A 23,856-nucleotide genomic window follows, 5' to 3' on the forward strand; every position below is an offset into this window, starting at 1 on the left:
CACGACTAATGGTGGGTGGTCAGCAAACCAGGTTTGGACTGGGGCTGCACGATGAAAGCTCACGTTGTCCCATACTATAACATACCTGTTTCTTCAATGCCCTGCATCATTCATACGCTCTGGTGGTATGAGAATATTGTGGAGTCTGTCCAGAAATGTGAGACAACGGGCTGTGTTGTATGGTCCAAGGTTGGCATGACGGTGGAGGACGCCATGCGTATTGGAGATGGCAGTGCACATTGTGATGTTCCCACCACGTTGGCCAGGAACATCTATAATGGCTCTGTGGCCAATGACGTTCCTTCCCCTTCTTCTGGTCTTTGCTAAGTTGAACCCAGCCTCATCTACAAAGATGAACTCATGGATTGCATGAGCATCCATTTCCAGAACTCCCTAGAAACAAAGAACAAAAATCAGTCAATATGGTGTTATCAGTACACTGGGAAACCATGTTGCATGTAGTGTACTGTAGTCAATATTGTACTCACATCCACATATGCTCTTCTGAGCTCTTTGTTTCTTTGAGAGTTTCTCTCAAAAGGCACCTTTTAAAGTTGTTTCATACTGAATTGGTTTCGCTCGAGAACGCGAGCCAATGTGGACAAACTGACTTGTTGAATGTGGTTGAATACGGTGTTGTCTTGGATGATGTGACTTTGAATATCTCTTACAGTAATCTGATTTCATTACTTTCCAAAACCAAGTTTACAATGGCAGCTTCCTGTACCCCGGTGAACATTAGGCCCCTTCCTCCACCATGGTTGCGTCTCTCAGTCCTTTAGAAAAAAAAAGAAGAAAAAAAACATAGGGCACTGCAGCCTGAAGATATTTCCCCCACAGTAGAGTAAATTATACAGGAAACGTGTACAGTAAGTGTATGACATCAGCCATTCATGAAGTAAACAGATGTCACCCAATTGATACACTATGAAATGGCATGTACTACAAAGTGTGAAATAAATTTTGATTGCATACCTGTGCTCCAGTCTAAATGTCCGGATGACAGAGACGACAGTAAAACGGCTCAAGTTGGGCTGCACTCTGTCCAGCCTCTCGCATTTTCAGCCCCATGGTTGATGACATGATCAACTCAGGTTGCTCTGATTTCATTTGAAAGTTGTTGTCTTTGGCCATGAACACCTCTACCAGCTCTACCCCTACCACTCACTCTTCCTCCTCCTCTCATTCTCACCCTTCCTCTTCCTCTCTCTGCGACGTTTTCCATTGTTGTTGTAAAAAAAAGATGCTCACCTGTGGTGCTTTTATAGTGCTTACTTCCTGATTGAAGTGCTAACAATTAAGCATTGAGGTGTTTGACCAGGTGGCACATATTTTGGCCAATTAGCTCATGAAGTGTTATTTTGAATGACAGTGTTTTGATATGGCAAACATGTGACTTTATGTCAGATTGTTGTGTCTTATGCAGAGAACCATGTTCAGTGCATTTAAAAAGTGCGCTTTTGGATTGCAAAATGTGTTTAAAGCAGAAAATGTGTTTAGAGTTTTGGAGACTTGAGAAGAGGTTTCGCTGTCTGTGTGTCAGTTTAAATAATTGTGCTATGCATGTCATTTTAGTGTCTTAGCAACTGTAAAAAACTGTAATTTATATCTTTTTTTTATGTATATTTCTAGATTTTGCTTTGATATTCTGTCTCTCACTGTTAAAATAAACCTACCGTAAAAATTACAGACTTTTCATTTCTTTGTAAGTGGGTAAACTAACTAAATTGGCATGGGAACCAATACTTATTTCTGTATTGGCTCCAGGTGCTCCAAGTATAGAATAAATGTGTGCTATATATATAGCACATATTTATTTTGAGACAGCAGTTTTCAAAACGTTTCTGGTCTGACATTTCTATTCAAACGGTTACTGCACGTGCAGCATTAGACATTTCGGCATTCAAAATAAAAGTTTGACTTTTTCCCGTGTTTTCTTTTTTCTCAATTTTTATTTTTATTTAATTCTGCCACCAACTTTTGGGTCGCGACCCACAAGATGAGAACCACTGTTCTAAGGGATCATGTTCAAAGTATGTTATGGTTGCAGAGTATGTAAACCACATTTTTAAAATGCAGATATTCGCTTATTTAGCTGCAAAGCTGTTTTGGAGCGAACATGGCGGCTACGGAATCCGGGGATGGACACCCACCGCTGAACACCAATCAAGTCCCGTATGCCAAGAAGCTGGCGCGGTAATACGCTGCACGTTTTTACGTCTATGTACATTGTATACAATATACACACCCTCATAACGTTGCTGTAGGAAGAAATTAACAAGACATAACACAATTAGTAAAGTTATTATAGTCGCAAAGTGGTTCGTTTTTGAGCTACTATTAAGGCTAGCTCACTAGCTAGCTCATCTTCTAAGGCAGAAACGTGTGCAGACCATGGTGCAGACTGGAAAAGCAAGCTAGATTTAGCTTAGCAAGTGGTGAGCTAGTTTTCTCTTGTTTGCAGGTCATGTATTGAGTCAATACATCATCATAACATGGCCAAATCCAAGGAAGCGTCTCAGAAGGAGGTAATAACACTCCTCTTTCCGCAACTAATCCTGTTGTTGTCTGAACAGCTGTGCAGCAGTAACGCTATAGTTGTGTTTACATTGCATTTGCAGCAACAAGCTAACTGTTGTGTTGGTTGGTGAGGATCGATGCACGGTTATACTAAGGAAAACTGACTGGGCGTGCTAATTTCAGGTTACATTTCTACAACATGAGCTCTATTATTAATATATTTTTAATGCATGTATTTATGATATGATATCTGCAACCATCGTTGTACTGGTTGTGTTATCAGCTAACTCTTTTATGTACTTCTGCCTATTATAGCGGAAGTAGATATCAATTGGACTGCAATATTTTTTGTATGAAGGTGTTTCTTTTACTTGCACAAATATCCCTTTTTTATAGATAATATTACTATGACAACTTTATTTATAAAGCACATTTCATACACAGGGTGTAGTTCAACAGGAATTACGTTAGGGTGAAGAAAGTAGAATAAAAACATGCAAGTAATACTGGTGAAAACACTACACGATAAAACCAAGCAATGAGGTGAAAAACATCAAAAAGAGGCAGCAAAAAGCATGAACAGGTTCGATAAGAAGAATGAGGAAGGAAGCCATACAAACAATAACATGTGAAAGATAAGAAAAACATACAGACAGACTGGCTGCTGGTTAAAACTTTTTTTTTTAGTAGGTAACAAATGTTTTAAGTGTCCATTTAAAGGCCTACTAAAGTGCAGCACTACGCACCAGGCAGTCTAATAGTACATATACAACTGAATAACATATATCATTGCAACCCATGTCATTGCGGTCGAATTAACGGAGTAATTAATAATTTCAAATTCGCGCCAGGAAATCCCGGAAAATGTTCTTGTTTCATTATCATGAACTACCATAGTAATGCTATATATCATTTGACTCCTTTCAGTTTCACAATGCCAATGGCACGATTGTCTACTGGTTGTGCATTATCATGGGTCCCAAAGGGTATAACAACTTAGCAATACGTATTTGATTGGTTTAAACAACGTTTCTACACACGATGCTGTTTGGGCACTGTACAGTGGGGCAAAAAAGTATTTAGTCAGCCACCAATTGTGCAAGTTCTCCCATTTAAAAAGATGAGAGAGGCCTGTCATTTTTATCATAGGTATAGAGCTCCTGCAGATGATGTCATATATGCTGGTCACGTGACGAGATACGACAGGGGCAGCCATTTTGGCAGTCATCGCGGCAGTAAATTGACAGGCACTGGCAGACTGTCAAGGATGGTGGATAACTGCTGTGCACCAGGTTGCACAAATAGGCGTGGGAAAAAGAAAGGTGTATCGTATTATCGCATTCCTAAAGACGCGGAGAGGAGGGAGAAGTGGATTGGAGCGATTAAAAGAGCCAGGAGCCTTCAGAAAAAGACTGAAAGATGGGACCCCCCGGCCGTTGGCTTTCGCTTATGCAGTGATCACTTCATATCAGGTGGGTGAAGGAATACAGTACAATGCTACAAAAAGTTTCTGGTCAGTTTAATTAAATTTAATTAGTTTAATTTAAGAAGTAGCACCCAGTTATTATAGCTAACGGACACTGTGATGTCCCTTTTTAACTCAACAAGTGTGGCTCTGGCGCAGCCTAGCCAGTTAGCAAGTTAGCTTGTAGCAAGCTAGTGGTAAACAAACCCGTGTTGAAATATTCCTTCTTATTTTGTAGGGAGAAAGAGTGATAATCCGTTGAGTCCGGATTTTATCCCCTCAATTTTCGATTACCTTCCATCTCCAGAGAAGAGGAGACATAAAACGAGACTGGAGGTTTTTAACAGAAGGCAGAAGGCTAAACTGCACAAAGTAGAGCAGGCAAAGATATCTGCAGAAGCCATCCGTCAAAGGTGGGTAGATCAAACTCCTGTCTGATTACATGTTGGGTCTACTTGTGATCGGTGTGTTATTCAGATTATTTTATTTCAAATAGTTAACTGCCGTGATATGGTTATAAACAATAACGTCACACCAGTCATTTAATGAAGGCTAATATCATATGATTTCCATTAAACATGTCAAACTGTAAACATGTAAACATGTCAAACTGCCATCAGTATTGTATGCATGAAAGCTTATTTTGCTGCTTCTGTGTTTTCATCAGGACATCAACTGATGCAGCCCCAGAAGACCATATCACAGAGCCTTTGAAGGAGCCCCCCATCACAGATCCGTTGGAAGACTCAGCCGATGATCCTGTCCAGCCTGAACCAGTAACACCACCATGCACCTCTGAAACCTGCTGTACCCGCATCCAGAGTCTTGAGCAAGAATGCCAAGCTCTAAGGGCTGAAAATGTGTTGTTAAGGGAAAAGATTAATAGGAAGACCCTGACAGAGATTAGTTTAAATAACAATGATAAAAAGGTGAATGTCCTCACTGGGCTGGCAACCTATGCATGTCTCATGACCATTTTTCAATATCTGGCTCCATTTCTCAAAGTTAAATCATCAATAACATGTTTTCAACAATACATGTTGACTTTGATGAAGCTTCGAATGAACTTAACATTTGACTTTTTGGGTTTTTATTTTGGCATCGACCCAACTACTGTCTCCAGGCACTTCAAAAACTGTGTTAATTTGATGTATTGTAGACTGGTGCCAAGCCTAGTGGTGTGGCCTGAAAGAGAATCTTTAAGAACATCTCTTCCATATGTATTTAGAAATGGTGACTACGAGAAGACTGTTTGTATCATTGATTGCTTTGAAATATTTCTAGAGAAACCAAGTAGATTGCGACCCAGTGCGCAGTGTTACTCAAGATACAAATCACATCACACCATGAAATATTTAATTGCCATTTGCCCTCAAGGTTCAATAGCTGTGGATGTCTGCGTAGCGCAAGTCGGGTACATCGTCTTCAGAGCAGGAGGTTATGCTCTTGAAAAGCACACCGGGTGAATTATATGGGTCGCTTATATTTAATCTCTCTAATTTTGTACTATAAAGCCGAATTTCACTTGAATTAAAATGAGAAGTATACTCGCTCGGTAAGAAAACACTGGCACCGGTGGTCATGTTGACTGCCAAAATGGTGGCTCCCAACCAAAAGTCACGTGACCGCAGGAGCTCTATACCTCAACTATGAGAGACAGATGAGAAAAAAAAATCCAGAAAATCACATTGTAGGATTTTTAAAGAATTTATTTTCAAATGATTGTGGAAAATAAGTATTTGGTCAATAACAAAAGTTCATCTCAATACTTTGTTATATACCCTTTGTTGGCAATGACAGAGGTCAAACGTTTTCTGTAAGTCTTCACAAGGTTTTCACACACTGTTGCTGGTATTTTGGCCCATTCCTCCTTGCAGATCTCCTCTAAAGCAGTGATGTTTTGGGGCTGTCGCTGGGCAACACGGACTTTCAACTCCCTCCAAAGATTTTCTATGGGGTTGAGATCTGGAGACTGGCTAGGCCACTCCAGGACCTTGAAATGCTTCTTACGAAGCCACTCCTTCGTTGCCCTGGCGGTGTGTTTGGGATCATTGTCATGCTGAAAGACCCAGCCACGCTTCATCTTCAGTGCCCTTGCTGATGGAAGGAGGTTTTCACTCAAAATCTCACGATACATGGCCCCATTCATTCTTTTCTTTACACGGATCAGTCGTCCTGGTCCCTTTGCAGAAAAACAGCCCCAAAGCATGATGTTTCCACCCCCATGCTTCACAGCAGGTATGGTGTTCTTTGGATGCAACTCTGCATTCTTTCTCCTCCAAACACGACGAGTTGAGTTTTTACCAAAAAGTTCTATTTTGGTTTCATCTGACCATATGACATTCTCCCAATCCTCTTCTGGATCATCCAAATGCCCTCTAGCAAACTTCAGACGGGCCTGGACATGTACTGGCTTAAGCAGGGGGACACGTCTGGAACTGCAGGATTTAAGTCCCTGGCGGCGTAATGTGTTACTGATGGTAGCCTCTGTTACTTTGGTCCCAGCTCTCTGCAGGTCATTCACTAGGTCCCCCCGTGTGGTTCTGGGATTTTTGCTCACCGTTCTTGTGATCATTTTGACCCCACGGGGTGAGATCTTGCGTGGAGCCCCAGATCGAGGGAGATTATCAGTGGTCTTATATGTCTTCCATTTTCTAATAATTGCTCCCACAGTTGATTTCTTCACACCAAGCTGCTTACCTATTGCAGATTCAGTTTTCCCAGCCTGGTGCTGGTCTACAATTTTGTCTCTGGTCTCCTTTGACAGCTCTTTGGTCTTGGCCATAGTGGAGTTTGGAGTATGACTGTTTGAGGTTGTGGACAGGTGTCTTTTATACTGATAACGAGTTCAAAAAGGTGCCATTAATACAGGTAACGAGTGGAGGACAGAGGAGCCTCTTAAAGAAGAAGTTACAGGTCTGTGAGAGCAAGAAATCTTGCTTGTTTGTAGGTGACCAAATACTTACCGAGGAATTTACCAATTAATTCATTAAAAATCCTACAATGTGATTTCCTGGATTGTTTCCCCCATTCTGTCTCTCATAGTTGAAGTGTACCTATGATGAAAATTACAGGCCTCTCTCATCTTTTTAAATGGGAGAATTTGCACAATTGGTGGCTGACTAAATACTTTTTTGCCCCACTGTATGTCGCCCCGGGCAGGCTGCAGTGCTTAGGACTCTGGTGCTATATGACGCCCAGGGCTGGGAAGCAGTTTATAAATCTTGGCGACAGATGTCGCCCAAGGTAGTAGACGGGTTAAAGCAAACAATAACAATAACAAGCCAGGGTCAAAAGGAATACTAATTACCATTCTGTATTTTGTAGGCGATCTATATCGTGGTCTATCCCTCCACCGGCTCCGTCGTCCTCACCACTGTCACTGTCACTCCCAGCGTATGACACGGCTGGCTCAAACATATATGGTTGGACTCCCAGTGGCTCTGCCACGTCGATTTCTCCATCTGATGACGGCTCAGGGGCATCAGAGAGCTCACTGACGCTTTCATCGTGTTCAGCATCAACAGAAACAGACAGTACTCACTAGTACTGCTAGCCATGGTTGCAACACCGGTACAGTTACACTCGTGACGTCACCCGTAAGTCGTCTGCTACTTCCGGTACAGGCAGACTGTTTTGAGAAGGTCCTCACTGGCTGATAAAAATAGTTTTTTCTTGTCAATTATTCTGCTTGTACGTGCTCTCCAAAAATACAGGAATTTCACCAAACGGTCAAGTAATATAGATAGAACTGAACTGCTATCCCCTTTTAAGTAAACAAAACCCATTTCAGTAGGCCTTTAAAGATCTTGACAGAGCTGGCCTCTCTTCTTATTTCTGCATCTCTTAATATCGATAGAGCTTTTTTGGAGAAGGCCTGAAATCTAGGATTTTCACTCAGTTCATCACCAAGTTCTCTTTAAATGTTGTGTGCAATACATAATAAGTTATTTATTGTCCAAAAGGAATTATTATTACTTGCAGGACAGTTCCTTGTTAGACTTTCAGAGATTTAACAAGAGTTTATTTATCTACCAATTCATAAACAAGGCTGAACATGCGGTTGTCAGAGAAAGATAATTATGTCAAAAATACCTACATTTTGTCCTACCAAAAGTTTGGTAGCACAGAGAAATTTGGAACAATCCAAAATAACTTCATATAATTTTGTAGAAGTTGTGTCTATATTAAGACATCAATCAGATGTTAATGTTAGTGATTCATGTACCGTAATTTCCGGACTATAAGCCGCTACTTTTTGCACAAGCTTTGAACCCTGCCTCTTATAGTCCTGTGCGGCTTTTCTATGGATTTTTCATGATTTTTGTGATATCGTAAGAGGTTTTGTTTTGGTTTGTTCCGCTGTTGTACGGCACTACTTTGTCTGGCGGAAGGGCATGTGATCAGACACACAGTCACGGGGGAAAAGAGTGGTATGTTGGTCACATGTCCGTCCGCCAGGCAAAGTAGTGCCGTACGAATTAGCGCGAAAAAGAGACTAGATTAGCAAGAGCAAGACGAGTATTACAGGAGCAAAGGAAGCTTTCATTCACAAACCCTCATTATGGCAAACAAAAGACATGCATATGATGCAGCTTTTAAATTAAAGGCAGTCGATTTGGCTCTCCACGAGGGAAATAGAGCTGCTGCACTTACCCTTGGTATAAACGAATCAATGGTGAGACGTTGGAGATGCCAGCGTGAAGAACTGGCTCAGTCCAAAAAGACGAAAAAAGCTTTCAGAGGTAATAAAAGTAGATGGCCCAAACTTGAAGACTTTATTGAAGACTGGGTGAACACACAGAGAGCAAACGGGCGAGGTGTTTCAACTGTGCAGATCCGACTGAAAGCCAAAACAGTCGCCACCGAAATGAAGATAGAAAATTTCAGAGGTGGACCATCCTGGTGTCACAGATTTATGAAACGAAAAGGACTGTCCATCAGGGCGCAGACGACTGTGTGTCAGCAACTCCCTCCCGACTACGCGGAAAAAATAACAAACTTCCGCAAATTCACACTAAGAAAGATAAACGAATATTCCATCGGACCGGACAAGATCATAAATGTGGATGAAGTGCCTGTGACGTTTGACCTGCCTCTCACTAGGACTGTTAACAAGCAAGGTGAACCATCCATTACGGTGAGAACCACTGGCCATGATAGAACGAATTTCACTGGTGTTCGTTTTGGACAGCATGAGGGCCCATATCACAGATTCTGTGAAAGCAGCCATTAAGAGCACAAACTCGATTCCAGCTGTGATTCCTGGATCGTTTTGTGACCATGTTTTAAAATGTATTTGAATTGTCTGTCTTTCACAGGTAACAGGAGGAGAGCATATGGAAGCTCCAGAGCCGGGATTCTCCGCAGATGTTGGAGAACCAAATCTTCTTGACACAGCTTCTCAAAGACTTTCTGAACATGGAGAGGAGAATACTTTTGTTGCTGCTCAAAAGGAAATAGAAAGTAAAGATCATAAAGAGACTTTTTCCAATGAAGAGTCAGTCAGCACAGTTTTGCTTCACAGTGCTGGGCCAAGTAGCACATCAGAGACTGAGAGAGAAGAAGGTCCTGAGGTGAAAACAGAGGAAGAGTTTGAGTTGAGCTCAGAGGAAAATCCTGCAGGACCTGGTGGGAGTAAGGAAACACATATGCAGAAGACTGTCGAGAGGATAACAAACTTAAACATGGAAACAGACATGGACACTACAAAGGAAACGGGGACACAGCTGGAGCAGGTGTCTTCGGCCAGTACATCGAGGGTTTCTAAAGCAGAGGACCTTGATGAGATGATGGACATTGGCATAGTGGATCAGGTGGAACAGGAAGCTCAGATGAAAGATGAGCAAGAGAATCATTTGGTGGCGGAGGATTGCAGCCATTCACCTGCTATTTTTAATACAGGTGAAGTTAAGCAGACTACACAGATACTACTTTGTTGTGTTCACAAGCTTTAAGTGCTTTTCTGGAAACATGGACGCTAGAAAGAAGATGTGGGGTATTTTTTTTGCTCGAACGCTTAAACAATACATTGATTTTAGTTTCTTTTGTTTTTCGGTAATCCTGCTGATGGATAGACAGATATACAAACATGACTTTTTTAAAGTACAAAAGAGAGTTAGAGGAGGTGGGTAAACCAGTTTTGTCACCGATGCCCGGTTCAGCCACAAAATATTACAAAATGTTCAGAATTTTTCAGGACCTCCGAGCTTCAGGTTGGTGTAGTTGTTGGACCTTTTGTAGGAGTTGATTTAAGTGAACAGGTTAAAAGGGTATTTTACTTTCATTCTTATTATCCCATGTGATATATCTGTGTTTCTGTCTCATTCGGTTGCTGCTATAACTCCTGAATTTTACTAAAGGTCCTTTTTTATCTTGTCGTATATCATCCAACTCATAGCTGCTTTTGTAAATGTTCCCTCACATCATCAGTGGCAGGCATTAACTATGTTGAGGAGGAAGAAGATGTGAAACCCCCCGTACTACCCCCAAAGGAGGAGCAGGTTGAGGACATGAAAGTGTCTTTAGAGATCAAGAGCTCGTCTCCAACTTCTGAAGCCACGGCCAGTACAGGTGAGCAACCTTGGGCCTGGGGTAAAATGAAGTGCATTTGTGGTTAACGTATACAATTCTCATCTCACTTGCTTGATTTTTCCAACCAGTGAAGTTTTCAAACAACCCTGAAAATGTCTACCAGCTTTTGGAAGCTGCAATGCTTGTCTTTTAATGCTGAGATGAACAGTCAAAAATAATCTACAGATTAAAGTTTTCAAATAAATCTAGTGGAATAAAAAGTACAATACTTGCCTCTGACATGTATTGGGGTAGATGTTTAAAGTAGCAATAAAGCCAATAACCTCAAGGCATTACCTCCAGTAAATTACCTAAAAATTGTACTAGATTTTGGTTCAATCACAGACTTCATGCGTTTATCCTTCCTTTGTATGTCATGTTGCTTATGTTCCTGTAGGAAGGGACAGCTCCTCACCAGCCACTGTAGTGAACGGTACGAAAGTCGTTAACATGCGGATACCAAGATTAGACACTGGAAGAGTAAGTAAGACAATCCACTACAGTGTGAATATCGAAACCAGTCCATAGAAACATATTGGATGGCATTTTATTATGAATGTTTAAAACAACAGCAATCATTTTCTTTTTTGTTCCCGTTGTAGGAGAATGCTGCTGACCAGCCAATCAGGGCGTCTCCCTCACCACCTCTGGTCACGGTGAAGGATGAGCCCATAGATGAAGAGTATGATCTAGCTCTGATATCTACCTCATCTGCTGCAAACATAAAAGATGAGCCCAATATGGCAAAGGTAGGTCCCACGCCCTCTGATGGCAGATTGATGTCTTGGTCTCATGTCTGAATGGTGTGAAGTCACAACAACAATTTTACTAGTAAATGATTCTGATGCCAGATCAGTGTAATAATCCCCCTAAAAAACCCTCTTACAAGCACAGCAATAACCTAACACTTTTGCCCTATGATTTTAATTCTGACACACCTGTTTGAATATTTGGATCTTTTTGGCAACCCTAAAAAATATCAAGTTGACTTTGACTAAAAGATACATTTTAAATGGACTTAAAATAAAACAAATACCTTTTCAACATTTATTTAGATCCCCATTACACAAAAATACACTTAACGATAAAATCTTGAATTTCACTCGTTGAACGCATGTGTAGTCCTCGTATATAAAATGACAACCACTTCTTCAAATGGAATACCCAGAATAAGGCAATTCCAGACTCACTGGATTATGACTGAATCCTGTTTCCTGTTCGTTAATGACAGGACGACTTGAGGATCGGATCGGTCTTCTCTGTGACCCCAGCTACCGAGGCTCAGACGCTGCCCGTTGTCAACCCCTCCTCTCTGCACATGTCCTGCTCCCACTGCAAGAAGAGCCTGATCAAAGGACAGACAGCTTTCCAGAGGAAGGGCTCCCCTGCCCTCTTCTGTTCCTCCTCCTGCCTCACCACGTCGCTGCCCACAGCCAAAGGAGCCACTAAGGTCTGCCACGACTGCCAAAAGTGAGTCAGAAAGAAAACAGTAACATCTTTCTAAACTAACGACAATTTGACACAATTAATATTAAAGGGACACTCGAGGTTATCGTGGCAAAAATGTTTAATCAATTAATATCACCTTAAAACTTCCACAGTTGGTTAATTACAGTAACGCAATCACTTTTTGTTTTACAAGTTATCTGAAATTGTATATTTAAATATGCAAAGAAGAGATGATCTAATGCTTGGTCAATTAAAGATATAGACAAAGCTAGTAATGTAAAGCTAATTGTGTATGCTGGAGGTTTTCTTTGCACTAGTCTTACAGAAGATATGTTATGGAAGCAAAAATACACCTGTGATTATTGTGTGAAAGATCATAACCCAGATAAACTATAACTGAATGGTTATCTCTTATTGTTTATGTCCCAGGTTGATATTTCGACCTCAGGACGTCATCCTGGCTCCAGATGTTAAAGGGGGCATGAGAGAATTCTGCAGTCAGAGCTGCCTGACCAGTTTCAACTTCAAGCAAAACGCCTTCAGAAAAGCATCCCAACCAATATCAGCCCCTCCGTCCCTCTGCAGCATGTGCAGCAGATACTGCACCGTAAGTCAAATACATTAGTGCTCTTACTCACTATTATTTTAATTGTCCATTGATCTGTCTTTTATTTCCTTGATTAACATATGAATCGTTTTATCTTTAAAAGGTGGGAAAGAGTGAGGAATTAGTGTTGTAATTTTCTAAAGTTCAAGAATAAGTGTTTTGTTTTGTAAATATGTAAATAATACTGAAAGGATTCATTTATTATCAATGGTTGCTGATGTGTTTGTGTCTATATGTCCAACCCCTGTTGCTGGTTAATGCACAAAATATACTCAACAACTCGTTTAAAATGTTGTTAGCCAAAAAAAAACAAGGTTGCTAATTCATTTTCTGCTTATATTAACTTTAAAGTGCTTATATTAACTTTAAAATGGAATCTTCAACTTTATTATCTTTCCTTTCTTACATTATGATTATTTTCACAAATAATAATTAACCCAGTAATAATCTTTATTTCTAAAGTAAGGTTATTGTAAACATTGTGCCACTTCAAGAGCGTCAATCAATCTGTGTTTGATTTAAAGTGTTAACCCTTAAAACTCATCCGATATCCGATTTATTAATTACAATTTCTAACTGATAACATTTAAAACCCTGCAATTTCAGTTTTAAAATGAATAAGAAAGCTAGCATTTTTCAGTTTTAAATCAATTTTAAAATCCTGAAATTTCAGTATGAACTACAATAAAAAATGGGGGCTTTTTGCCTTTAATCGGATAGGACAGTGGAGAGTGACAGGAAAGTGGAAGAGAGAGTCGGGGTGGGATCCGGAAAGGACCACGGGTCGGGAATCGAACCCGGGTCGCCGGCGTACGGTGCAGGTGCCCCAGCCAGTTGCGCCACGGCCAGGGCCAAAAGTGGCATTTTTTTATATTAAATTAAATAAATAAGCTGCCGTGTTAAATATTACACAAGTAGTACTGGCAACTGCTGACCCTGAAACCTACACTTTCTGTAGTGACAGGATTTATTTTCTGAAATTTTCTTTTGTCCTCCCTCCTGCAGAGCAAACATGAGGTGATCCTGAGCGGAGCTGTCCACAAGCTCTGCAGCGACGCCTGCTTCAACCGTTTCCGTAAAGTTAACAAACTTTCCATGGCCGGCTGCGCACACTGCGGCTCCTACTGCCACAAGAAACCGCTCATGCTGAAGCTGGAGGACAGCAACAAAACTGTGTGCAATGTAGAGTGTCTGGCCAAGTACAAAGAGGTAGGAATAGGACATGTATTTGGGTCGGACTGGTGCAGATAACACTTACAATATGGCAAAGAGGTCATAAAACTGAATATTCAACAATGAAGTAAAAAAACGTTAATGTGTAAATATCTGAGAGCAGAATTAAACAGTTTTATATTTACGCTACATTTTGCTCACTGTACCAGGGCTATCTACATCTACTAAATAAAACATTTACTGCTTTTATTTTTCTGATATTGTAGTTTTAAAAAATCTGGTTCTTTCACTACTGGCAAGAGGTGAATTCCAGAAACCCTTGTGATAAGATCAACAAGACATTAAAACATTACAGCATGGCTAAAGTGTGCCATAGAGACCCTCTAATTCAAAATAAACAGTAGAGCACATTGACTGAACACCTGGGGTTACTGTTTTTCTTTAATTCTTGTTACTGTTAATAGTGAATTGCTGAAAGTAATGCTGACTTCATTCAATTTGTATATATTATTTTGTATAATGCATTATGCAACAACATTTATTCGAATAGTCACTGGACAAAACAAGACGGTCTGCTTATGTTCAGTATGATCTATAGATGGTCTGATCCGTACAGTGTGAGCATCGAAGTTGTGGCCTGGACGCGCAGATTTAAGTTGTTCAACACAAAGTAAACCATTGTTAATGTTGCTCAAATGTCTGTCTCCTCATTTCATGACAGAACACTAAGACCAACCAGCCGTGCATGATGTGTAAAACTACCCGGCTAATTGGAGAAATGATTCACAACAAAAACAGTGACGACTCAGTGAACCTGTTCTGCAGCAGCAGCTGTGTGATGGCTTTCAAGGTCCAGTCCGTCAGCGCATCAGGTACAAGAGATGGATTCACTACTTTGCTCCTGGCTGCTTGGAAGTTTTCAAATATTTGTTATATACTTTCCTGCTCTTTTTTTGTAGGTGCTCGGGTGAGTTGTGATACTTGTGGGAAAAACACAGTCCCTGCCTACCACCTGGCCATGTCAGATACTTCCATCAGGAACTTCTGCACTCTGCCTTGTGTCATGGCTTTCCAGGTAATGGGGTTTAGTTATAGTAAACACTAACACACTTGTTTTAGTCTCTTGTTGAAGGCATGTTGAATTTGGTTGTGTCACGTGAAAAGTGAGACCATAACTTAGAGCAGGGCAACATATCAATATTATATCGGTATTGTGATATTAGACCCATAAGGTAAGATATCGTCTTGGATTTCTGATGTTGTTATATCGCACGTTTCTTTTCCTGGTTTTTAAGGCTGTGTAACCGTACAGAGATGTCCTTTTCAGAATGTTCCTGTTCTAGCTGTTCCATGTTTTTCCTATACAGACTTTATATTCACCCAACTAATGGTTATTATTACTCCATTTATTGTGTACATGTTTGGTAAAAGCACCAACATATCAAGGTATTTGATCAGAGATGTCATATTTGATGTTCTCCATATACAGCTAAAGTCAAAGCAGTGTATTTATTATAAAGTTCTTATCCTTTGTGGAACAATTTGAGTTGGCTGGTTTGGCCATTATTTGCTCGGCTTAGAAACCCTACATGAATCATTATCACTCGTTTGTTGTTTTCTGTGCCATAGGAAAAGTTCAAGAAGTCCCAGACACAGGTGAATGTTTTTACCAAGTTGCCAGTCGGATCAAGCCAAATCCAGACAATCACTTCCACCCAAAATCAGCAGGAAATCCTCAAAGCACCGCTGAAACTGAACTGCTTCCAGTGCGCCCGAAACATTAATTTTCCACCTGAAGTCATCCAGATCAAGGTAGTGTGTGTGTGTGTGTGTGTGTGTGTGTGTGTGTGTGTGTGTGTGTGTGTGTGTGTGTGTGTGTGTGTGTGTGTGTGTGTGTGTGTGTGTGTGTGTGTGTGTGTGTGTGTGTGTGTGTGTGTGTGTGTGTGTGTGTGTGTGTGTGTGTGTGTGTGTGTGTGTGTGTGTGTGTGTGTGTGTGTGTGTGTGTGAGAAATGGGAGTTTGTTTGTGTTTTTGTAGTTATTTTTTTTTTTTACAGAATTGGGGAACTGAGGTAAATTCTGAGAAAGAACTTACAGATTTATGGGAAAAAAATACAAATTCTGTGAGACTTGAGTCACAATTTGATCGGAAAAAATATTTTGATCACATTTCTCCACACACACACCGCAGAAGCTGGAGGTAAACAGGAAATACAACACGCTAGGGAGAAGGTGTCATTACTGTATATGTATTAATCATGGTCAAATACTACATCTGTAGATTTAATAGAATTCCAAATATAAAAGAAGCTTTCACCTCAAAACAAGTATGTGTTTTTTTTTGGTAAATAGGCTCAATTCATGCAGTACAGAGGCAATAGCTCTTGGGATTTTGGAATAAAGTATTTCCTTATTGCTAAAACGGATCATTTGAACAGGTCTTCCACTGCTTGTGAAATACACAGAAAGTGTGGTGCCTGTATGGTTTATCCAACCTTGCAATCTTCTCATCATAATCCCGAAGAAGTGCATTTTTGTAATCCTCAATCTTAGCCTTTAGGGTTGAGAAAACGTAATGTACATACTGAAATGCCTAATGTTAATACCTCTATGTGTGCAGGACAAGCTGGTTTTCCTGTGCAGTATTGATTGCGCTCATGAGTTCAAGAAAGACAACTACGTGACGAGCCTGTGTGAATACTGTAAGATCGAAAAGATCACCAGAGACGCCAAGAGGATAAACAACAGAGACTGCTACTTCTGCAGCGACGGTAACCAGACTGATGAAATATATACATACTAAAAATCACTATCTCAGTCTGAAATTGAGTTTTTATCTATTAGGAGTAAACTGTAGAATTGTAAACACTAACACAGTGGCACTACACATAGCAACAAATATGGAATCTTTCAGGAAACTTGAACTTGGGAGAAGCTTTTTTTTAAATAATATAAATATATTTTTTGATAAGGACAAACATCTGCCATGGCAGCAGGTGACCTAAAATAATTTATTTAGCATTCTACAGTCAGCATTTCCCCTGTATTTGGCTAATTTAATTCCCTGATCACAATAAAGCATATTCTAAGCATATACTTATTTACAAGTTGTATATGTTTAAACAACACTCGTGATAAAACCTCTCCTCTCCTCTCTCCCAGGATGTAAGCTCCTCTTCAGACACGACCAGACTAAAAGCTGGGGGAAGCACTGTAACTCCTGCGTCTACTGCCACAGTGTGTCCAAGAAGCTGGTGACGGCTCAGTACGGAGGCTCCACTGAGGAGTTCTGCTCTGATGAGTGCCGCTCCAAATACACCATGCTCTTCTGCCACGTAAGCAAGCCTCATTGAAACTATAAAAATCATGCCTAAGACTCAAAGATGACTGTTATTATTACCTTAATGTTGACTCTATGTTTTCTCTTAGGTTGCAAAGTGTGACACCTGCGGCCACAAAGCTAAACTGAAGCAGAGTTTTTCCATGCTGGGAGAGGTCAAGCACTTCTGTGATCTGACCTGTATGCTGCAGTTCTGCTGCGATAAAGTGGCCACGCAGGGAGAAATCTTTAAAGGTGTGGAATATTTTTGCAAAACCGTTTTTTTTTCCCTCTTGTTTTTAATTTTTTTTTAAACATATGTTCCCTTAGTCTAAAAAAAGTTCTGTCCTTATAAAAAGGAAAGTGCTCACGTCACAAATCGGTTACAGTAATTGTTACATAGATTATTTATTACACACTTACGCAATTCCACATTTTTTCAAATTTGAATTTAATAATGATACGTTCAATTATTTTTTGTTCACTAAATCATATGTCCTATTTCGCAGTCTGGGATATGTCAATACTTAGTAATGTTGATGTTTCTGCATTTTTATTTTTGAGTAGGAAACCAGAACAGTTCAATCGTTTTGACGCCCATTTCAAACTATTTCCAAACTGGTGGAAAATAGTCAAAACTACAACTTGAAACCATATTCTAGATTCAAAACCAGGATTTTTTAAATAGTAGTTTTAGTCATTTTGATTGAGGAATTTTTAATTGTGTCTGTATTTTGGCTTCACACATATGACTTTTTATAGGATTGTAATTTGAAAAAAATAAACACTGGCTCAGATTAATAAAAATGTTATGATTTGTATTGGCTATATCCCCCATTGACTCCCTTTTGTGTTTTCTGGGGTTCTCCTACTTCAGGTACAGCGGAGGCCACACCCGTCATCGCCAACGTCATCTCACTTGCAGTACCTCCAACAGAGAAATCAAATGCTTCCACCAGAACTGCCCAGCAAAGTACACAAAACACAGACACAGGTATTTATGAACTGTATTCAAACCTATAAGAAAGAAACGTGCTATTTCCTCATGCAATTATTTTCCAGGGTTGAATGTGATGGTTTCTTACTCTGTCTCAACAGGCACATCCATTCAGTCAAAGAACTTTGGAAATGTAAGTTGTTGTATCTTATATGTATTTTAAAGTGTTTCTATTCTGGAGTTGTTTCTATATATGTACTTCCTCCTTCAGTTTAGTGTTCAGACAGATACAGTGAAGGTTCAACCTCTTTCCGGCCCAAAAATCCTGAAGAACAAGGCCGTGCTCTGCAGACCGCTGGTGCAGAACAAAGGGATTTCCTGTAAGACGCAGACAGTCGATGTTGAGGCACAAACAGGTAAAGCAACTACCAAACATTGTTCCTATTGTAACGACCTCTGTGCTCTTAAGTCAAACAAATGCACTAAACACCATGCCATTGCTGGTTTGTATAATATTTGATAATCATGTCTATATACATTATAAATGTAGCAGGCCCTGAGTTGGAAAACTTGGAGTTGTTTATGTATGTTTTGACAAATGCTTTAAGTCTCTGCGAGCATATACTGTTTTACAATTCAGTATTTTAATAAATCTTTGTTAGAGACTGTTGTCCTGCAGAAAGCGCTAACTGCAGAATGCAAAACTTAATAATTCCATTTAGATTTTCTACATGTGTGTGTTGTTATATAAAGCTTTGACCTTACATAGCCCTGAACATATTAAGCAATGTTGTTTTTGTACTTTGCCTACAATTGAATTCTAATTCCCTGATTTGCACAACTTTTGAATGTGCTGGCCCTAAAACTTGAGATTCTATATTGACCTCTCCCTTCTAATTTTGATTTTACAACTCTGACATTGTTTTTATGTTCCACCTCTCTACAGACGACATCTTTCCTAAAATCATGATCATCCCCGTCCCAGTGCCGGTGTATATTCCTGTACCCATGAATATGTACAGCCAGTTTACCCCGCAACCTGTGGGGCTGCCATTACCAGTATGTCAAATTCAATTCTGCAAAGTGAAATTATTATTTTTTTATTATTAGGAAAAGAAGTAGGTGTATGCCATCCTCCTTACAGCCCATTACACACTGTTGCTTCCTTCCTTACAACCCTAGGTACCGGTGCCCATGTTCCTGCCTGTGACAATGGACAGCGCTGAACGCATCGTAGAAACCATCCAGGAGATCAAGCAAAAGATCCCGTCAGACCCCTTCGAGGCAGAGCTCATCCTCATGGCTGAGATGGTGGCAGAACAACATGAGAAAAACAAGGAGGAGGAGAGACCAAAGGAGAAGGTGTTGGGCAAAGAGAGACAACAAGTAACTGCTCCAGATGGTAAGAGAAAACATTTTAAGGTTTTGGTTACTTTTTTATTAATAAAGAAAAGAATGGTATTAAATCATTTCCCATACATTTTTAAATGTTTAGTTTTTTAGTATGCTAAATATCATTTACATATAAATATCACGTGTCACACTATATGAAGAGTTCCTCTTATGTTTATTTCACAGATCACGGCAGTAACTACAGTGATGACTTGGACACAGAAGACTTGGCGAGTTTTCTCAACAACTGGGACGAAGCCTCCTCTGATCCAGCTGTCAGGTCTCCGAGTCGACCGTACGCTCACGAGAAGCTGAACCCCGTTATAGACATCCCCTTGGGTCTGATCAATGAGCCTTTCCCCGAGCCCACCCCTGCCATGGACATCGAAGCAGACATCCCTGTCGGTGAGGTTTGCAAATTTATGAGATGCAACATCGTTTGAGTTTTATCTTCTCTTTGTCTTGTGTTTGAAGAGTGTAGTTGAAGTGCTTGGGAAAACACATATTTTGGTGTGCTTTGTCTAATGTTATATTTGGTTTTATTCAAAGAAACTTTGGAGAGGATGGCCCGTTTAAGAGACGAGTCCAAGCGAACTCCAAGCCCTCCGCCTGTTCCTGCACGGCGAAGACAAGCTCACAGGAAAGCCAGAGAAAAAAGGGTAGCTGCCTGGGGAAAGAAGGCTGCTTGTGCATTTACGACAATATGGGATTGTGTAGTTAGACACTGGGAATACCTACTACTACCCACCCTCATTGTATTTATGAGTCAACATCTCTTCTATGTCTCCATTTTGTCGAAGGGTCGTAAATCAAAGCGCTCGACTAAGACAGCTGAAGCGTCGACTCACAAGGCCGAGGCTGTAGAGGTCCCAAAACTGAAGAGTGAATATGGAGTGGAAGCCTGGAAGCGATGGATCCAGAAGAGGCCAACTCAACCCAACCTGGAGAAACCACGCTTTGGTTGTAAGTCTCGATGTCAAGTAAATAAAACCACTGAAGCCGACACTGATAGTTCCTTTACTCGACCTGATTATGCACTTATTTTTCCATCGCGTGGACATTATTATTTGGAACACTCAAATGTAAAGAATGAAAATCCAATTGACTGATCCACAAAAACACTAAAACCTTGCTGGTTGTTTGTGAGAATTTCTAAAATAATCGGCATGTTTTTGGATATGCTAACAAAGCAGAAAAGGAATGTCAAGTTTTTGATTTCAGGTGAGTTGATGTTTTCACTGTGACAGAGTGTCTTATATACTATCTTTTTGCCCTATGTTCTTTTGGTAATCTCTTTTTAAACGTTCTTCATTGTTGACTGCTTGTGTCCTGATTTCAGCTCGTCCCATAGAGTTGAAGGAGGATGTTCTTCGCTGCACCACGGCTGAGCTGAGCTACGGTCTTTGTTCTTTCATCAGTGAGGTGAAACGACCCAATGGAGAGCCATACTCTGCCGACAGCATCTTCTACCTTTGCCTCGGCATTCAACAGGCAAGTCATTTGACACACATGGGAATACAAATCTTTTGCTAATGGTAACAAAGCTCTTCCAGCTTGCTGAAAAATATTTTCCTGTGACTTTGTCTAATAAATCAACAAAAAAAAATCAGAAAAAGTCAAGAAAGGAAATAATTGTATATTAATTCTCCTCACTAAATGATAATGACGCTTGCCTGACTATTGTCATTGTGCTCATTGTGACCCTGGAACCATTCCCCTCTTTTCAGCATCTGTTTAAAAACGGTCGAGTGGAGAACATCTTCATGGATCTTTTCTACAACAAGTTTGCCACAGAGTTCACTACTAATCTTAGACATTTTAAACCTTCAATCACAGCAGGTGGTGAGTTCTTGCAATTTCTGTCAATATTTTAGTTTTTCCTGGTTTGACAAACATTTGAGCAGTTTTCTGACAGCTCTCCCCCTCTCTGCAGGTTATATCCACTCCCGTGTAGAGGAGGAGTTCCTGTGGGAATGTAAACAGCTGGGTGCGTACTCCCCCATCGTCCTCCTCAACACTCTGCTCTTCTTCTGCTGCAAATACTTTGGCTTCACTACGGTGGAGCAGCACAACCAGCTGTCCTTCGCCCATGTCATGCGCTGCACCAAAACCAACCCTGACAACAGCAAGAACACCTTCCTGCGCTTCTACCCCCCAATATCCGTAAATGAGGCAGAGCCAGGTACCAGAATGGCCTAGGGTCAAAATAAATACCGGTGCTCCATTACAATATGTTTCAAATTTGGTGATTTTAGAAGTATTTGAGAAAGTTGTTATTTTGCTGTCATATACTGCACTGTATAATTACTCTTTTTTAATTTTACAGTTTTTCGCCCAGTAAAACCTTTAAAAACACACTGCAGACAGTTTTATCTTCTGTAAAAAGACCAGGGCTTTTTTTAACAGTAAATGTTTGTTCTATTTGTTTTCTAGTGCAAGTTGATTGGGTGTACATTCACATAACAATAACCACCTTACTGTTGTTATAAGTGTATGTATTGATAGTATTTTTTAACCAGCAGGTACATGTTAAATTAAAATTTAGATGGATGAATAAAAAAAATGTCGTAACTGTGTTTGTGTCCTAAAGATCCAGATGTTCCTGCTAAGAGGCGTAAGGAGGAGGAGAGTAAAGAGGATATCCTGGAGATGATGCAGAACACAGAGAACCCTCTCCGCTGTCCAGTCCGACTTTACGAGTTTTACCTCTCCAAATGGTGCCTATACTCCTATACCAAACTACTTACAGCAGCTTGTTTCAATTATCAAAAAAAGTGGCACATGCATATTGTTTGTAAATGTACTTAATAAAAGTGAAAAACCGCTGATCACCATGTTGATATTTTACAATTATCTTCCATCCAGCTCCGAGTCTGTCAAGCAGCGGACCAACCTGTTCTACCTTCAGCCTGAGCGCTGCTGCGTCCCCAACAGCCCCCTGTGGTTCTCCTCCAGCCCTCTGGATGACAGCACCAAGGAAAACATGCTCATCCGCATCCTCACTGTCCGAGAGCTGCATCTCAGGACGAAAAAAGATGGAGGGATAAAGCAGAAGAAACCCGATGATCCACCATTTATACCTAGCGAGGAGGAAGAGGGGGATTCAGAGTGAGAGTTGTTGTGTTAATATTGTAAAGAAAGAGATTAGATCATTTAAATATGACCTAATAAACAGAAACAGACAGGAGAATCCCTAAGAAGCATAACTACAATTTTCTGCACTGCAACTAAAGTGATTATTCCTTGTTTGGAACTGAGATGCACTCAAATTAGGAACCTCAACTACTTACTGAATAGTACACAAAGCTATATACTTCTGTATTTAGTTTGGTAAATAGCTTTCCCATTAAATGTCCGGAGACAAACAGCTTTCTGTGATGTAGATGTAAATTAGTGACCAACATTTACATACTTGAGTTTCAACAATGCATTGATACTATGATTTGGTGTCAGTCAAAGAGCGCAATTGTTAAACCCTAAGGGTTGTTTTGAATGTCATTCATGAAAATTTGGGAAGCACATTACATAACAAAATAATTCATAGAAATTCATAATGCAGATAAAACCAAAGTATGCCGGCATTCTTCCATTTTATCTGCTGGTTTAAATGATTTTCAACAGGCTTCTCCAATTTGCCCTGGGTGAAATGTTAGAAACTGAATTTCATCAAAAGAAAATATGTTTCAATTAAAGATTTAAATAGTTTTTTATATTTCTTGTTGCCTCACTCACCAGTTGGAATTCATTATACATAAAAAAAAAAAAAAATGTAAGCAATGTATCACTGTTTGAAAAGACTTTCACGCCATTGGGAAAAATGTCACTAAGTAACCTTTTGTTGACTGAACGCACTGAAGTGAGTGTTGATGACTGCATTTTGGACATGCTGTCTTCAGTCAAGTGTCCGCTCTCATACATGGACTTTTTGCATAACCCTGACACCCTGGCGTTATGAAATAAATACTGCTCCGTCATGTAGAACTTGGTTATATTAACCCCCATTCCTTAAAGTATGGCTGCCATTGTTCTTGATATTTTCTATTGTATGTTGTTTTTGAATAAAAATAATTTCAAATGTAGTTGTTTTATGCATGTTTTTGCTATTTTTAATGAGCGTTCAACAACCTTTCTTCACGAGAGTGATATTGTTGGACAGAGGATATGGTTATATATTAGGACATGTTAAAAGCACTGCTTCCAGTCAGTACCCCAGCAGCAGCATTTTTACCCCTTCCAAAGTCTTAAGAGACCGGCCTGGATAGCTCGTCACAACTATCCTTCAGCACAGTGACACACCCTTTTATCTCTGGTTGGCCTCTATGATGCTGCTGTATTTAGTGATAAGATAGTTCCCTGCCCCTAGATTATTCCTCGCAGATTCATCAGCCTCATCTTTCCATTCATCCCAGTCCACGCCATCAGC

General features: G+C 40.2%; 1 protein-coding gene across 7 annotated transcripts; it reads left to right on the top strand.

Moving 5' to 3' along the window:
• The first annotated feature begins 2,104 nt into the window (after window positions 1-2,104).
• LOC134874486 (zinc finger MYM-type protein 4-like) lies at window positions 2,105-23,512 on the top strand. 7 transcript variants are annotated; one of them, XM_063898513.1, is made up of 30 exons: window positions 2,250-2,528; window positions 3,670-3,992; window positions 4,224-4,398; window positions 4,653-9,125; window positions 9,307-9,889; window positions 10,418-10,558; window positions 10,956-11,038; window positions 11,161-11,307; window positions 11,790-12,028; window positions 12,437-12,614; window positions 13,620-13,823; window positions 14,509-14,659; window positions 14,747-14,862; window positions 15,417-15,599; window positions 16,406-16,556; window positions 16,948-17,120; window positions 17,215-17,359; window positions 17,982-18,098; window positions 18,203-18,234; window positions 18,313-18,457; window positions 18,988-19,100; window positions 19,224-19,443; window positions 19,620-19,838; window positions 19,983-20,092; window positions 20,234-20,396; window positions 20,773-20,924; window positions 21,161-21,275; window positions 21,367-21,615; window positions 22,024-22,150; window positions 22,299-23,512. In XM_063898513.1, the coding sequence occupies exons 4-30, from the start codon at window positions 8,550-8,552 to the stop codon at window positions 22,543-22,545; spliced, it is 5,079 nt and encodes a 1,692-aa protein (XP_063754583.1). In that variant the 5' UTR covers window positions 2,250-2,528; window positions 3,670-3,992; window positions 4,224-4,398; window positions 4,653-8,549; the 3' UTR covers window positions 22,546-23,512. The 7 variants fall into 7 exon arrangements, with proteins under 7 accessions (XP_063754587.1, XP_063754583.1, XP_063754585.1 ...); XM_063898512.1 differs by lacking the exon at window positions 2,250-2,528 and having other exon boundaries at window positions 2,537-3,992; XM_063898516.1 differs by lacking the exon at window positions 2,250-2,528 and having other exon boundaries at window positions 2,537-3,992; window positions 21,161-21,272.
• The last annotated feature ends 344 nt before the right edge of the window (window positions 23,513-23,856 follow it).

This window comes from Eleginops maclovinus, chromosome 13 (genome assembly GCF_036324505.1).
Source record: "Eleginops maclovinus isolate JMC-PN-2008 ecotype Puerto Natales chromosome 13, JC_Emac_rtc_rv5, whole genome shotgun sequence".
NCBI lineage: Eukaryota > Metazoa > Chordata > Actinopteri > Perciformes > Eleginopidae > Eleginops > Eleginops maclovinus.